The 16,827-nt window shown below is 53.1% G+C and overlaps 1 protein-coding gene across 1 annotated transcript in view; it reads left to right on the top strand.

The window, feature by feature from the left end:
* The window catches only part of NDRG1 (N-myc downstream regulated 1), a 41,455-nt gene extending 24,628 nt beyond the window's left edge, over positions 1-16,827 (top strand). The window contains exons 8-15 of the mRNA NM_001284434.1: positions 1,949-2,005; positions 5,006-5,109; positions 6,616-6,672; positions 7,494-7,545; positions 8,621-8,668; positions 11,159-11,194; positions 13,437-13,488; positions 16,594-16,827. Of these exons, the coding sequence (NP_001271363.1) occupies positions 1,949-2,005; positions 5,006-5,109; positions 6,616-6,672; positions 7,494-7,545; positions 8,621-8,668; positions 11,159-11,194; positions 13,437-13,488; positions 16,594-16,805 (618 nt within the window). The 3' untranslated portion in view covers positions 16,806-16,827. The remainder of the gene's footprint in view (positions 1-1,948; positions 2,006-5,005; positions 5,110-6,615; positions 6,673-7,493; positions 7,546-8,620; positions 8,669-11,158; positions 11,195-13,436; positions 13,489-16,593) is intronic.

Below are 16,827 nucleotides of genomic sequence, written 5' to 3'. Positions count from 1 at the left end.
TGTACCCTCTGACCACACTTAATCCTCACACTGACTCCAGGGGGTGGGGACTGTTAGAGCCATGTTCCAGAAAAGGAATCCGAGACTGCGAGTGGCGAGGGAAGCTGTCCAGGGTCCCACAAAGCTAGGCAGTGGGGCTGAACACAGATCCCGTGGACTCTGGTCCTTGAGCCTCCCCTCCTGCCTCCCTCCCTAGTCTCATCCAGCAGGTGTTGAACGGCCCCTCGGCCCAAGCAGTGTGGGTCTAGCAATACAGAGGGCGCAGGGCACAGGCCTGCCTAGAGGAGGGGGCGACCTGTGCTGTCTCGGGAATCTCCGCCCTGGCTGGTGTCCTAGGGTTCCTAGTTGACCTTTTAAAAATGATTATTGTGTTTTTTCATAAAGGCGCTCATATTTGCCAAGGAGCCGGGAGGCCGTTCCAATTGAAACAGGACCAAACCTTTCAAGCCGGGGTGATCCCGGTCTTTCGTTTTGGAAGTATGTTTTTGCCAAGTGTCGGGTGGTGGTCGCAGACGGAGGTTTGAAGGGCTCGTGCCCCTCCCTGCTGCCTCCCACCCCTGTCTCGGCTTCTCTGATGCTGCATTTTCTTGAATGTTCTACTAGAACCCAGGAGTTCATCTCTCCCATCTGCGTGATATTCAGGAGCAGAGAACACTCCCTGTTTTTTATTTTATTTTCCAGGAAAGGAAGTGAGATCCCAGTCAGCCAGTTTGGCTCCTCGGTTAACTATTCTGAGCCAGACGTGGACAGTGACCATTGGCTAAAAAGGAGCCTGAGGAATGTCCGTGTGGCTTTAGTATCTGCACCATATCCTTCCTTTCCAACCCCAAGAGAAAAAAAAAAAAAAAAAAAAACCTATATCAAGAGTAATCTACTGTGTGTCAGGCACTGGTGTCAGATCCTGTGACATGTGTGGTTGCCTCCTTTATCCGCACCTTGGCCTCGTGACTTGGAAGCTCCTGGCACTGCTGCTTATAGATGAAAGGCCTGAGCTTCAGAGGCTCTGCACCCCCCAGGACCACACAGCAGGGGTCCAGAGCTTCTCTGTCCTGCCCGTCCTTGCCTGACACTGAAGTTGGTCAGCACACATGTATGGAGCTCCCGATGGATGCCTGGCATTTATAGAGCTCCTGCTGTGTACCTAGCATTTGTGGAGCTCCTGCTGTATACTTAGCATTTATGGAGCTCCTACGTTATATCCAGCATTATGTCGGGGAGAGGTATTAGAGGAGAAAGTTGGCAGTGTCTTTAGTGACGTCAGTCTATGCAAAGAGAGGATACTGGCTTGAGGGAGGAGATCTAGAGGATGCTATAGGAAGGCTAGTTCAAGGCAAGCAGATCCTTGTTATCCAGGAGATTGCTCCTTCCTGCTTTGGGAAAAGAAAGTTTATTTTATAGATAAAGCATCCATTCGTATTTAATATTAGGAAAAAATATTGCCATTTCCTTTCTCAAATTCTTTTATTAGAAAAAGATTTTATTTATTTACTTATTTGACAGAGAGAGGAGAGATAGAGATAGAGATAGAGATAGAGATAGAGATAGAGAGAGATAGAGAACAAGCAGGTGAGGTATAGACCGGCCAAGCTCAGCGTGTTTAGAAGACACGGATGGGGGCCCTCCTTGTGAGGACCTAGTGTGCTAGGGCACAGGAAAGGCTGGGAGCAGGTCGGGTCTCTGTTCAGCATGTGTTAGCTGTGCATCTTCTGTGCGTGGGGTCTGAGAATAAGTAGTTGACGGAGGCTCAGGCCCCGCCTTCTGTGGGGGTAAGCGGGAGCCCCAGGTCCCACAGGCAACTGGAGCAGGCAAGCAAGTTCCCACGAGGAGGCTGCCTGCAGACCTGAGTGCTGGGGAGCCAGTTTGTGTCCCGCGGGCCGGGAGGCTTGGCTGACCTCGCGTCTCTACCACAAACACCTGTTCTAATCACACCTCTTCTCGCCGTCCCCAGATCTCCGGGTGGACCCAAGCCCTTCCAGACATGGTGGTGTCCCATCTCTTTGGGAAGGTGAGTAGTGCAGCCTGGCACCTCTGTCATTCATGCTGAGCGACTGCGTAGGGCACGGACACGAGTGGGATCCGAGGCAGCGGGGCCGGGCCGCCTGCGGGTGCCCACCCTGTCCCCAGCGCGACGTGACTGCTTTACCATCAGGTCGCAGCTCGCTCTCCTTTTACTGTCAGCCTTCTTAAACCAGCCTTGTTGCGGTATGAGACCCTGCACGTCCTGGAAATACAACATTTAACAAACGTTGACACATGCATCCGCCCATAAAACCACACTGAAATTGAGATAATGACCACATCCGTTGCCCCCAGGAGCCCACTGTGCCCCGTGCTAACCCTTCCCCTCCCTGCTCCTTGGACAACCTCATATCTGCTCTCCGTCACTAGAGGTTAGTTTGTCTTTCCTAGATTTTTATATTAATGGCATCATGTGGTATGGACCCTGCTTAAAAAAAAAAAAAAAAATTTGTAATCTGGCTTCTTTCACTCATCACAGTTGAGATCCACCTCTGTTGTTGGGTTTTTCAGTAGTTCACTCCTTTTTAGCGCTGGCTGGTGTTGTGCGGTGCAGATGATGTGCTACGTACAGTTTGTTTTTCCATTTGCTCGTTGATGGGCATTTGGGTTATTTCCAGTTGTGGCTGTTACTGATCAGACCTACAGGAAACACATCCACAGAGTTTGCTATGTGCTCTGCTCAGTCCTAAGGGTTTTATAAATATGAAAATATGAATCTCTCCAAGAGTGGTTTGAGCCATGTAAAAAGTGTTTATTCCCAGTTTATGGATGAGACCAGAGAGGTCGATTGATTGCTGTGAGGTTGCACAGTCAGGGTGAGGTGAGGCTGGGATTGGAACCGATGTGTCTGGCTCCAGAGCGTGTTTCCGTATCCAGAGCAGGATGCTGGCCATCTGTGCTTCTGCTGTGGTCTGTGCTCTCCGATGGGTTATTCTGAAGTCCTCCCAGCCGTCACCTGGCCGGCCAGCAGGGCTCCCGATTGGCCGACAGCCCCAGGGGAGCCTGTGCAGGGGCTCCTGGCACAGGCCCAGACACCGGCCCAGCTCGAGGTGTTTGCTCTGTGTTCTGTGTGGCCTGCTCACCGCTGTCGCCAAGTGAGAGCGTGACCCTCTGAGATGTGACCAGATGTTGTGCATTGGGCTTGGCCAGGTGTGCCCACTGTGTTTGGTCCTCGTGTTATTTTCCTGGGGCTGCTCTAACAAGCACCCCACACCGGGCGGCTTAAAACAACAGGAACTCATCTGTCAGGGTGTGGAGGCCAGCACACCCTGGAAGTGTCGGCCGGGGCCACACTCCCTCCAGTGGCCTGGCACAGGTGGAGAATCCCTCCTTGCCTTTCCAGCTTCTGGGAGCTTCAGAATCCCTTGGCTTGTGTCTGAGCACTCCAGGCTCTGACTCTGTCTTGATGACCCCTCCGTGTGGGCTTCAAACCTCCTTCTGGGGGCGCCCGGGTGGCTCAGTCCGTTGAGCATCTGACTCTTGATTTCGGCTCAGGTCCTGATCTCAGGGTTGTGAGATGGAGCCTTGCATGGGCTTCTGAGCTCAGCGTGGAGCCTGCCTCTCCCTCTCCCTCTGCTCCTCCCCTCCCCCACATTCTCTCTAAATAAACAAAATCTTAAAAAGAAAAAAATCTCCCTCAGCCTTTCACCTGCCATTAGATTTAGGACCTACTGGGATAATCTAGAATGATCTCATCTCAGGATGACATCTACAAAGACCTCTTTTCTGAATAAGTTAGCATTCGCGGTGTCCGGGGGTTTGATAGGGGACGTAGCCTTTGCGGCCACCCTGCAGCCCACGGGAGCCTGCGTCCCCCCGACCTGTGCACTGTCCGGTTTGTGATATGTTTTCTCCATCCTGAGTGTATAATCCGAACCTCAAGAGGAATATGGAAAAAATTAAAGCCAGTTTCTGTATTTCCTTGCAGGAGGGGGTGTCAAGTATAGGGTGAGAGTCTGGCCTGCTTGTACCCCACATTACTTGAGGTATCTCTTGGAGTCCCTAAATCGCTATAGTTTGTGTGTGTTTTCGTTTCCGTTTTTGTTTTGATCTGAAACCCCAGCACCATGAATTCCTCACATGGTTTTTTTCTCCCCCTGATTTTCTATTTAACAGCATGTTGGCTTCTTTGTTGCTTCGGTGATCAGGGGCTATTTAGACAATCGCTCAGGCCGGACGCAGGGCCCCCTTTGCTCCCTCTCTGTCCTGCTCTGGTCGCCACTGATCACATCAGGCCATTTTGTGGAACCTACACATCCGCTCTCTTACAAATGAGAAACAGAGCAAGCTCGTCACTTGTTTGTTTGTCCCAAATCACATTCAGAAAGGAACCAGGGAGAAGGAGGCTGGAGGCTCCTGCAGGGCTCTGGCTGCCTCCCCCCCCCACCCCCCACCCCGAACCTCCCCTGGGAATTGAGATGGCCCTTCGTTCCAGAAACTTCCCGGGAGTTGCATGACTTCGTTTTGTGTTTCCAGCATGAAAAACTTCTCGGCTTCCCCCTTAAAAATATTAATTGTTAGCAGTTGCTTATCAGTTTTTACTGTGTATGTACAAAGGGTTTTTGTGTGCACAGCCCCTGTTAAATCCCACAACCTGACAAAAGAGGTAAGAGCCACCTCCTGCTTTATTTTTGAGAGGACTAAGGCTCAGGGACATTAAGATGCTTGCCCCCAGGAAAAAAAGGGCAGTGCCCAAGCCAAGCTCTAGATTCAGGAGGACTGACTTCAGATAACGACTCCCCCAGTCGGGAGCCCGGAAGGGTCTGCTTTGCCCTTTGCAGGTTTGCATCCTTTCCTGCTATCAGCCGATGTGCCAAATCAGGCTGCATTTTCGGGGGTTTCCTCAGCTCCCCTCCCCACCCCGGCAGTCAAGTGGGTTAGGCATGGTTATCTCTGTGCCTGTATAACCTGAAGAGTGGAGACACTCGGGAGTGGCCTGGGGCGGCGGGCGCAGTGAAGGGTCTCTCTCCCCCCACCCCCAATGCAGGAGGAAATGCAGAACAACGTGGAGGTGGTCCACACTTACCGCCAGCACATCGTGAATGACATGAACCCCGGCAACCTGCACCTGTTCATCAACGCCTACAACAGGTACTGGGCCGCAGCTCGGCCATGCCGAGTTCCTTGTGTTGGTCTGGAGCGTGGGCTAAGGCGGAGGGGGCTCCTCAACTTAGGAGAAGATGCAGCCCCTGACTTGCAGCAGATAGATTACTGGGACAGGGACAAGGTGCCTTGGTGTTTCAGGCACTTTGCAAGGAGCTCAGCTACCGCGCCAGACCATGGGGAAGGGGGCAAGCACGAGGGGGACACGGTGAAGCCCTCACGGGGTTTGGAGTCAGCGCTTTGCTCAGGCTGAGCCCCAGGAGAGGCCAGGTGGGGGGAGAGCGAAGAGAGCATCCACGGAGCCCTGTAGGCGGATGGGAGGAGTCCAGGGGGGCTGCTGGGAGGGGAGTCCTGCTGAGGATAAGGAGCCCATCCTGCCAGTCTTTGGCGGGGGCAGGGGTGGGGTGGCCCTCTTGCTGATAGCTAGCTGCTAGCCTGGACCTCAGCTAAGGGAGGGGACAGGGCGGGGACATGGTGTCAGCCGGGGGGCTGTAAACCCCAGTGGATGCAGTCTGCCCAGCCACGCTCCCATGAGAGGGACGGGAAAGAGCCTCATGGGGTGTCTGGCCTCACCCTTGATAGCTTCACGAAGGGCATTCCCATCTGTAACAAGATCCAGTGTCCATGTCCTCTTAACCGTCCACCCAGCCTCCCGCCGGGAGGGAGAGGTCACATCCCCAGTGGGTAACAGAAGGCCTGGGGCCCAGCAGGGCGTTTCGTCAGCAAACACTCCCCGAGAGCTGGAGCAGTCAGGCTGTCGGCTAAGGCGGTGGGTGGACACACGCACAGAGGCCAGGACAGTCCCCAGGCCCCCCCCCCCCGCCACCTTGGCTTCACGATGCCCCTAGGAATCCAGTGATTCCTCTTAAAAATCCTGGACGCTGTTGCCATCATCGTTTCCCGCTGAGGAAGCACAGGCACAGAGAGGTTCAGTGTTCTGCCCAAAGTCACACAGCTGGGAAGTTGGAGGGGCGCGTGATCTGAATCCAGTCCATCTGGCTCCAGGCCATATGTCTGGCGGTGGGAGCTGCCGGGGGACGAGGGGCTGGATTGACGTCTGCAGGGGCGAGCCGTGGGGCTGGCCGGGCCCACGTGGGGCATGACGCAGCACCGTGGGAAACCGTGGGAGGCTTTGGAACGAGGATGGAGAGGGGTCGGGCCTGAGATCTCAAGGAGATTGTGTAGAGGACTCAGAGTTGGGGGCTGGTGAGACACAGGCCAACAGTGGAGGCTGGTGCTCCATGGGGGGTGGGGGGATAGGAACCCTCTGTGGTGGGGGACGTGGCTTGTACTCCTATTAAAAATAAATGTTAGGGACAAGGAGGCGGGCCGTACAGGGGAAATGCACGAGTCCCGCTACCCCTGAAACCATTTATATGGACCCCCAGAGGCTGTGATGTCCTGAGAGCCAGGCAGGTTGGAACATGAGTGGTTTTGCCAGCACAGCCAAGGGCAGGACCTCCCGGGGTGTAACCATGCCTTCCTTGTCTGCAGCCGACGGGACCTGGAGATCGAGCGGCCGATGCCCGGAGCCCACACAGTCACCCTGCAGTGAGTGGCTTTTCTCCCCGTCTCGACTGCGTAGCCTTGCTCAGCCACTGGCAGGGCCTTCTTTCCATGCTCGGCGGGAGGGCCCCTCTGTGCCAGGGCGTCTGCGAGCCCCGGGTGCATTCTTCCCAGGAGTCAGGCACTACCCGGTCTCAGTCACCTCCTTATGCAGGTGGTGGGGTTCCTGGGGTGTCCCCAAGACCTGGGTGGGAGCCATGGATCTCAGAATGCTGTGTGCGCTAGAATTGATTAAGCACCTACTCTGTGTTGCATATGGGGTTAGGCTTTGCTTTCACAGAGCCTGGAGATGACTAAGACACAAGTCCCACCCTCAAGTGCCCTAGGGGGGCAAAGACCGTCATGGGGACCACTAGCTGCATTCCACCAGTAACGCCTGTCTTCTGTAGTCCCTCAAGTGAACCCATATTATTTGACACCTGAACTTGGCACATGCCATTTCCTTTGCTGGGCTTGTCCTCTTGGTCTCTGAGCCTGATTGCTGGCAAAGTCCTACTTATCCTGCCTTAAAGGAGAGGATGCTTGAAACTAAAAACATCAGGGCACAGAAATTCTCCGGCTGAAATTAATACTAAGGTGTAAATGACTTCCACCCCCCACCTTCCCCCGAGGTGTATCCTAAGAACAAAGCAGAGGATGGAAGGAGAAGGAAAAGAAAAACAGCAAAGGGTACTGGGGAAATCAAAATAAAATATTTTTATTTTTTCAAATTTTTTTAGAACTCTGGCCCCAGCCTAGCAGGCCTGGGAGCATGTGAATCTTTAGATGAACTTTGTGTTAACTCTCCCTTCTCTCCCTGCCTCCAGGTGTCCTGCTTTGTTGGTGGTTGGGGACAGTTCTCCTGCTGTGGATGCTGTGGTAGGTAGAAATCGTCCACTCGTTTCTGTGCTTAAGTCAACAGCCCACATCTGGTTGGCCTTGGGGCGGGGGTTAGGGGGACCCCAGACACGAGCCTCTTTCCCTGCCTTTCCTCGCCGGCCCCGCAGACCACTTCCCATTGGTTGGTTTAGATGGGTTTGTCGCCTGGCTTGCTGGTCCAAGGGACTGTCCTCTCCTTTGGGAATTGGGTAGAGTTTTCAGACCCAGTTGGTCCCCGAATGTCTGGCGGGGCAAAGAGGCATCTGGGGAGTGAGGCTCAGACAAGGCTCTGTGGGGCATTTCACCCCTTAATTCCCACCTGTGATGTTGGGGAGGAAAAGCCCAGACTCTACCCTTCCACCATCCCTGGAGCTGGAGACAGGGAGACGTAGGGGTGATTGAGCAGAGTCCTAGAGAGGTGACATGCCTTGTGCGGTGAGCTACAGAGTGGGATTTGCAAATGTTCATAGAATAAAGACCTGAAATGTCTTAAGGGGCCGAGAGTTTCCTGTGATCTAACCCACTGGACATAATCTTAGGATGCATCAGTAGAGATATCTTATTCACATCAAGGGAGGTGATAGTTCTCCTATAGGCGCTTTGAACATCACGGGTCACGTGTGGGTTATTTTGCCCAATTTGAAGAGAGAAACCTGGCTTAGCAAACATCATTTTGTATGAAGAATAGTTGTCTGGACTAGAGATGCTGAGCTTGCACAATCGCTGGCAGCAGCTGGTTACAGAAGGCCATTCATTTAGCAGCTTTCTGGGGCATCCGCTAGATTGGAGCTCAGCTCCCTAACAACCCTTTGAGAAAGATATTATTTCCATCTTATTGATAAAAAACCGAGAGGCTCAAAGACATGAAGTACCTTGTCTGAGGTCGCCCGGCTAGCGATGGCAGGGCTGGAATTTATGGCCACGTTGCTTAACCTTGAGCTCCTGTTCTTTCCTCAGGCCAGCAGGGGCACTGGCGCTGCTGCCGATGGTGGCCGCGTCACCAGGAAGGGGGAAAAGATGAGGACTTTGGCCCCAGAGAGAAAATTAATAGATTTCTTCCCCTTTCCTTGTCCAGGTGGAGTGCAACTCAAAATTGGACCCAACCAAGACCACTCTCCTCAAGGTACAGGCAAAATGATCCCCGTTTGCATTTGTTCTTTCTGAGAGACCCCTGGTTTGCTGCAGAAAGGAATAGTCTAGTGCCTGCTTAGAGACCAGAGAAAGAATTCTTTTCTTTTTTAAATTATTTTTATTTTTAAAGATGTTTATTTATCTATTCACGAGAGACACAGCGAGAGAGGCAGAGACACAGGCAGAAGGAGAAGTAGGCTCCCTTCGGGGAGCCCGAGGCAGGACTCGATCCCAGGACCCCGGGATCATGACCCGAGCCAAAGGCAGATGCTCAACCGCTGAGACACCAGGGGCCCAAGAAAGAATTCTTTAATGTTTGCATTAAAGACACAAACGTCTGTGTGTTGGGCCACCGCGGGTCACCCTCAGCCACAAAGATGGAGGGAACCTTCTCTGGGACCCCGAGACCTTGGGGGGCTACTGGCTGTGGTGATCTGATGAGGAATGGACCGGGGATGGTGCAAGCAGGGCTCTCCCGGGGGTGGGTGGAGAGTGGAGGCGGGGGCTGGGCGTTCCCCCGAGGGGGGCTGTGCCATGGGAAGGCAGGACCATGTCTAGAAGGCTCGTCTGGACACTTGAGGTGCTCTCTGTCCCGAGGCCGGGGTGAGGGTCCGCGCCCTCGCTGACCATGCAATCCAGCCACCCTGGTGTTTGGGGCCGCATTGCCCCAAAGATACAATGGACGTGAAGAATCTTTCTGGCTATTCTCCCAGAAATAGAGAGGGCAGGGGACCCAGGAAGGGCCCGTGTGAAATTAGGGGGCACGAGGAGCTGAGGGGCTGTGGGTCGCTGTGAAAGAGGAACACATTTGAAAGGCATCGGGGAGGATGCCTGGGTGACTCGGGCTGAGCGTCTGCCTTTGGCTCAGGGCCTGATCCCGGGGTCCTGGGATCGAGTCCCGCTTCGGGCTCCCTGCAGGGAGCCTGCTTCTCCCTCTGCCTCCGTCTCTGCCTCTCTCTGTGTCTCTCATGAATAAATGAAAGGTCCCAGGAGGCATCTGACACCCAGGAGGGGTGGTTGGTCCCCCAGAACTGGCTCTTTGACCTACATTTTCTTTCAAGATTTCCTTACAAGGAAATTGCGAGACTGGAAGATGCGGGGCTTTGAGCCTGAGGGGGCTGCTGATTGGCCAACCCGGGGGCTCCTTTGTCTCAATCGTCCTAACACATCTGTGTCTGGGCTCCGGCGGCTCCTGGGGCTGCCGTCCCAGGGGGAAGGTGGACAGGCCACAGTTACTGCTGCTAGAGAGGGGAGGAAGGAGCATTCGGGAAAGGGGGTCAGTCCCCTTTTCTCCATAAAAGCACCCCAAGCTGGGTGGCCTAAAGGCACAGGAGTCTGTTCTCTTCACCATCTGGAGGCTGTCAGTCCAAAGTCAAGGTGTGGGCAGGGCCACGCTCCCTCTGAAGGCTCCAGGGAGCCTCCTTCCTTGCTCTTCCCGCTTCTGGCAGTGGCCAATCCCCAGTTCCCTGGCTTGTGGCCGCATCCCTCCTGTCTCCGCCTCCACGCCACCCAACCTTCTCCCTGGTGTCCCTGAGCCAAAATTACCCTCTAGTTTTAAGTCATTAGACTTAGGATCCAAGTCACCGGATTTAGGGTCCCCACTAATCCAGTACAGGTCTCATCTGAACCCATTACATCTGCAGAGGGTAGGTGATGACCTAAGAGCAAGTGGCTTTGATGGTGGATGGGGATCTGACCTGTTTCGGCCTGATTCGGGTTGGTCCCTGGAGTGGAATTCTGGCTTCGTGTCACCACGATCCCAGACCCAGGACAGCCCCGTGAGCGTGGCTCTGAGGTGAGACTCTGGGCTGTGGGATGGCCCGGCCTCAGCCGCTGTCACTCCCGCCTGCCAGTCCCATGTCTCTCCAAGCCATCCTCCCCCCGTCCCAACCTGTCGCCCAGGTCTCCCGAGCCCTGGGTCTGGGTCCTAGTCCCACGTGCCTACAGCCGCCCTGACGAAGAAGCGGTGGCCTTAGCGTGGGTGATTCAGTAGGAACTTTGGAAGCTACAGCATTTATACCAGGGTGGCCAGCGAAGAGACCATGAGGCCTGAAGTCTCGGGTGGGGCAGTTTCTGACTGAGGGGGTGTTTAAAGAAAATGTGTGTGTACAGGGCCTCATGCAGTGAAGGCTTTCTGGTCAGATGGACCCTGGCCGGAGGCCTGCAGGTCCTTCAAAGTCTCAGGTCCCTCTTCTGCAGCGGGGGACAGTCACACCCCCTGGTTCCTGAGGAACTGAGGGAAATTTCTTTTAGGGTCTAGCAGAGCACTGAGCATCTGGTTTGTCAAGAAGGCACACATCGGTGCCAAGATGGGTGGTGACAAGAGCAGCCTTGCTAGGTGGAGATGGGTGATTCCCCACCCATAGGTGCCCACTTCCCCCCAAAGGGGACAGAACAGGGGCAGGGCAGCGGCAGGGCAGCGCCAGGTGGAGGGACGCCTCTGCTGCTGTGTTTGGCATTAACCAGCTTCCCTCTCCCCCAGATGGCAGATTGTGGTGGCCTCCCGCAGATCTCCCAGGTGAGTCCCACCTGTCACCACTCCCCAGCTGGAGGGCAGGTGCCTCTGTGTCCTGTTACCACCTATTCCCCCCCTGTCTGCTCCTCCCCTACCTCACTGTGACATCTGATGACACTGCAGACACCTTACCGTTTATGAAAGGTGCTTGCGGGTCAGGACTTGATCACCTAGGAACCCCAGGGGGGTAGATGACACGGGGGTCTTCTGTGTGGGGTCGCAGAGTATTTCACTGGAGGGATCTGAAGAAGAGACCCTCCCGAGAAGCAGATTTCTGCATCAGGCGGATCCTGGACCTTGACTCATTGCTCTGGATCTTTGCTCACTGCAGCCTCCCCCATCCAGAGCTCCATACAGAGGTGGAGGCACAAGTGGCCTTTGGTGGTACTAGGCTCTCTGCGGGGTCTCCCTCTGCTCCCACTGGAAAGGGACAAAATCCTTTCAAGTGTTTTATCTGCTGTTGTGTTAACGCCCGTTTGACAGCTGGGAGAAGCCAGAGAAGGATGGGATGTCCCAGCCTCTGGGGGGAACAGATGGGCTCCCCGTAGAGCCCTGCTTAGACATAAGCGTGAGCTAATACCTGCACGTTACTGGTGGAGTCTTTATCCATCCATCTCACTCCTGAGACTCCTCCTGAGACAGTAGGACTCCAGGGCCCCCCTCACGGCCTCCCTCCGTCCTCTCCCTCCCCACCCTTTCCCTTTTTCCTTTTCTGTATTTGGAATGAGAACAGATGCAGCCCTGACCATAATTAAAATGCGTTGTTGATGCATGGCGGCAGCTGGACTAGCCCAGGCTTCCAGGAGCCCAGTCCAAGGAATCAGTCTCCCCCTTTTGGCCCTTACGGATAGGGTGTATGTTTACAGAGTGCGTTCCCACCCCTCATTCCATTGGCAAGGGCAACAGTCCTTAGAGATGAGAAGAGCAAGTGTTTATTGCAGTGTCATGGAAGGGGAAGAGAGGCTGAAAGATTGTTTCTGCTGTCCTGCTGGCAAGGGTGCCCCTGGCTCCCTGCACCTCTAACCGGCAACTCTTTCTTATGATTGTCACACGAACCCCAGAGGGCAACTTGACGACAGCCTCTATGTCATGTGGCTCTTTGTAGAATAGTGGCAGGAGTTGGTGGGGAAGGGTAGGAACACTGCGTCTGCGGATGACTTCTCACTGGGACAGAAAGTATGAGGAGAATAGAGCCAGGGCATTGCTTTTGAGAGTGGCAGTTAATTAGACTGTGGATATGGCCTTTACCTGAGAGCATTCACCTGCCAGGGCAGATTGGTTTAAATTTGGGAGGAGTAAAGGAGTAATTGATAGAACTGGGTGTGTTCCCAGCATTCCCAACTCATTTCATTTAAAGTAGCCCCATTGGTTTGGTTAATTGGCTTATCCAACTATACATATATCCATCTATCCATCCATCCATCCATCCAACCATCCATCCATGCATACATGCATCTATGCATCCATGCATCCATCCACCCACCCACCATCCATCCATCCATCCATCCATCCATCCATCCATCCTTCTTCTAATTTTTCTTTCCTTCCACCCATCCTTTATTTTCATCCACCCGTCCATCCTCCTTACTTCTATCCATCCATCTTATTTCCTTTTTATCTATCCACCATCCTTTCTTCTTTCCATTCATCCAGTCAGCCAGCCTGCTCTTGAGGCTGAGAGTGAATTGTCTTAAAAGCATAGAATTTAGAAAGCCCTGGATTAATCTGTAGGACCCCTCATGAATTAGCTGTATGACCTTGGATGGATTATTTACCTCTCTGTTCAGCAATGAAATGTATGCAGATATAGCACCAACCTCATAAGGTTGTTGTCAAGAGAAAATAAGACAAGGCTGCAAAGTCCTTAGCACAATGGGTGGTGCTGTTACATTCTAGATGCGGAGTTGGACACATCACTCTACCAGTATAGTCTTCTTTACAGAAACCCTCAGAAGTTAGTGTGGCTCTCTGTCCATGTTTCACAAGGGGAAGTTATGTAACTTGAACAAACTCACCCAGCTAGGAAGTGAATTTGAATTTTTTCTCTCGAGCCAAAGTTAATTTTGCTCCCGATTGTGACCTCATAGCCTTTCCTTTACTTTTGTGCATTGTCCTGTCAACATGTGGTGCCCTTCTCCCTTGAGCCAAGCTCTTTAGTGAAGGTGACCAAGGGCACAGCTCCACGTGGCCATTCAGGAACTGGACCTCCGACGACTGACCGTACTGTCCTCTTTCTCTCTTGCAGCCAGCCAAGCTTGCCGAGGCCTTCAAGTACTTCGTGCAGGGCATGGGATACAGTAAGTGTGGCCTTTCCAAGCAGGTAGTGGGGCGAGGGGCAGGCGTGGGGTTTGAAAATGCAATGACCTGAACCGGGCTTGAGTGAGCTATCCACCTTGGCCAGCCTCAGCTTTTTGCAAAGTGGGAAGGTCAGGGGAAGAAATACGTAGGTGTGTGGTGGTGGATGGGTGGCAGTGCAAAGGTTCTAGTATCTCCTTTGTACCATGGTAGCTCCCTGCACTGATGAACAGGAGTTGTTTCATACCAGGTAATTTTCTTCAGACTTAGATGAGGACTAATTCTTTAAGCCCCAAAAAGACGATGGCGGAACTATGAAAATCTTTTACATTTTGATTATGTGCTTTCTTTCTTTCACTATCTAATTCAATTTAATTAACACAGAGTGTATTATAAGTTTCAGAGGTAAAATTTAGTGATGCATCAGTTGCATATATAGGATTACGTGCTTTCTTAAGAGACTTCCAGTTTCCGTGATGCTGGTGGTAGTGGCGGTGATGGTAATGATGGAAGATTATTAGTAAATCCTTCATTTTTTTTTCTCGTTTAACCATCACAAAAATCCTATTCGATACTCTTATTTTTTTTTGAGAGATAGCGAGATAGCGTGAGAGTGCTCGTGGATGTGAATGGGGGCAAACGTAAGCCTGGAGCACAGTGGAGATCTCTGCAAAGTTCTTTGAAAACTGAAAAGCTCTGTGTAAGCGGGTGATAAAAAGTCACTTATGTTCAAGATCGTGCGTCTTTGCCAAATCACTGGATTTGGGAATTGAAGGATAAATAGAAGCATAATTCAAGAACTTACTGCATTTTGTGTGATGGTTATAGTTTATTCGTTAGACACCTACGGCCCCTTTTCAGAAATGCAGTCCCATGAGCAGGACAGAGAATGCCAAGTGTAAGCACTCTGTTGGGTGGCAGCCACAGATGGTACCGGTTGATGTGTGAGCCATGACGTGGTTCTTCTGGCTCTTTCTGCCTACTGCTTAGAATTATAATTTATGTGCCCATCTTAACTAGGAAGTCTGAATGTCTAATCTCTTCTGTTTTTGTTGTGTGTGTGTGTGTGTGTTTTTTTTTTCCTGAGACTGAAACAATTTTCCCACCCATTTAAAATAGTAATGGTATATTTGGTAAACTGACCGCAGTGTTAAGATTGGCCTCAGCCATGGTCAGTTTCTAGAGAGGCCAGGAGAGCCAGGGAGCCTGATTTATGTGCTTCGGGCAGAGTTGGTGGCCCTGGGTGCCCAATTCCAGCAGAAAACATCTGTCTGTGGGTCTGCTGCCTTTTGAGCTGCCTTCCCGATGGGAAAGTGTTCAGCCAGAGACAGTGGCCGGAGAACACCGATGGGATGGACAGACTTCATTAACCTTGCGGGGCACACGTCATGACTCGCTTGTCTTGGACCTGCCCTGGGTTTGGATTTCTGCCTTGAAAGTGTATTCTGGGGAGAAAGGAAGTGAAAGGCAGGCCTTGTTCCCTCCGACACACACACACACACACACACACACACACACACACACACACACGCTTCTATTTCCAGAAAGCTGAAGCATCCGGCAGGTTATAGGGGAAGACAGCAGGAAGAGCTTTAGTCCCAGAGGCATGAACCACAGAGAAAGCAAATAGTCCTCTATCGAGCGCCTGTTCAAGCTGGGGCGGGTAGGACCAGCTCTTTGCCTCCGTGACACCATTCTGTGGTCACCAGAGCCCTGAGAGGTCGGTTAAACTCCAGATCTGAGGTTGAGCAACAGGGCTCAGAAGAAATAGGTGAGCGACAGATGTGGGAGTGAGGCCGATTCTCTGAAAGAGCTCATTTAGACACTAGCTCTCCGAGAAGGGAATTCAGTACAGCCAGGGTTTGTTTTGTTGTGTTTGTGGATATGTGTCACAGCCAGCCTGCCCCCCATGCCCACGGAGCGGAGTGTGACCTCTGCACATTTGCGTTTCTATGGGCTGGCTCAGATTGTGATGCGGATTGTTCAGGGGGGCCTTGGCAGTGATGCCTGTTTGGGTGGTGGGCTAGTTTCCTGGAGCAGCCGTCACCAATCTCCACAAACTGGTTGGCTTAAGAAGGAAACCAGACACCATGGTTCGTTTCTTTGACTGCACTGCGGTTCTAGAAGCTAGAAGTCCAAAGTCAAGATGTATACAAGGTCATGCTCCCCTCAGAGGCTCTCGGAAGATCTTTCCTTACCTCATCTCGGCTACTGGTGGGAGCTGGCAATCTGTGGTGTCCCTTGGCTTGCAGCCACATCACGCCCATCTCTGCTCTGTGTTCACGTGGCCTTCTTCCCTGTGTGTGTGTGTGTCTGTCTCCTCTTATGAGCCACCAGCCATTGCATTAGAGCCCACCCTAATCCAGGATGACCTCATCTTAACAAAATATATTGGCAAGCACCCTATGTCCATTCTTAGATTCTTGTGGATATGACTTGGGGCTGGTGGCTCTGAATTTGAGGGTGGGGAGGACAGGATTCAGCCCAGGGCAGCGCGGGGCGGCAGGGATTGCTTTGTCTTTATTTCACTTTCTCAGCCATCTGCTATGTGCAAGGGCGTTTTAAGTCCTGAAGGATGGGCAGTGCCATTCATAGTTCCTGGGAACTCCCAGGCTTCTCTGGAGGACATGACAAGTGACCGGGGCCACAGACTTGCTTTGTGGCCTCAGTTTCCCCCACTTGTGGCATGGAGGGATTAGCCCAGCTGATGCCCTCGAGAGCCTGTAGACAGCAGGGGGTTATGCTACTCGGGTGCACACATGGGTGCCAATACTAGGGGATCGGGATTCCCACCTTCTTGACCAGGATGGGGGCTCCGAGAGGGATGCTTCCAGAGTCACACAACAGTTAAGGAAGTTGCAGATGTGGGCTTCAGACCAACCTCTGGTTTCAAGCCACTGTGTGATTGTAAGGCCTTACCCCTTATCGGGGCCTTGTTCTCATCCTCTGGGAGCAGATACAGAGAGGACAGGGAGCCCGGTGGCGGGATGGCCGCAGGGATGGACGGGTCAGGCAGGAGGCACCGTTGCTGGCATGCAGGTGCATCTGGTGCTCTCTGTCTCTAACCGGCGCCTCTTCTCTCCCTCTCTCTCTCTCTCTCCCCCCAGTGCCCTCAGCCAGCATGACCCGCCTGATGCGCTCCCGCACGGCCTCTGGCTCCAGCGTCACATCCCTGGAGGGTGCCCGCAGCCGCTCCCACACCAGCGAGGGCACCCGCAGCCGCTCCCACACCAGTGAGGGTGCTCGCCTGGACATCACCCCCAACTCTGGAGCCACCGGCAACAATGCCGGGCCCAAGTCCATGGAGGTGTCCTGCTAGACGGCCTGCACCTTGGCCGCCC

Source organism: Canis lupus, chromosome 13, assembly GCF_011100685.1.
Source record: "Canis lupus familiaris isolate Mischka breed German Shepherd chromosome 13, alternate assembly UU_Cfam_GSD_1.0, whole genome shotgun sequence".
Lineage (NCBI taxonomy): Eukaryota > Metazoa > Chordata > Mammalia > Carnivora > Canidae > Canis > Canis lupus.
Note: the sequence above shows the minus strand (reverse complement) of the source record. Positions and strands in the feature narration are given on the sequence as shown.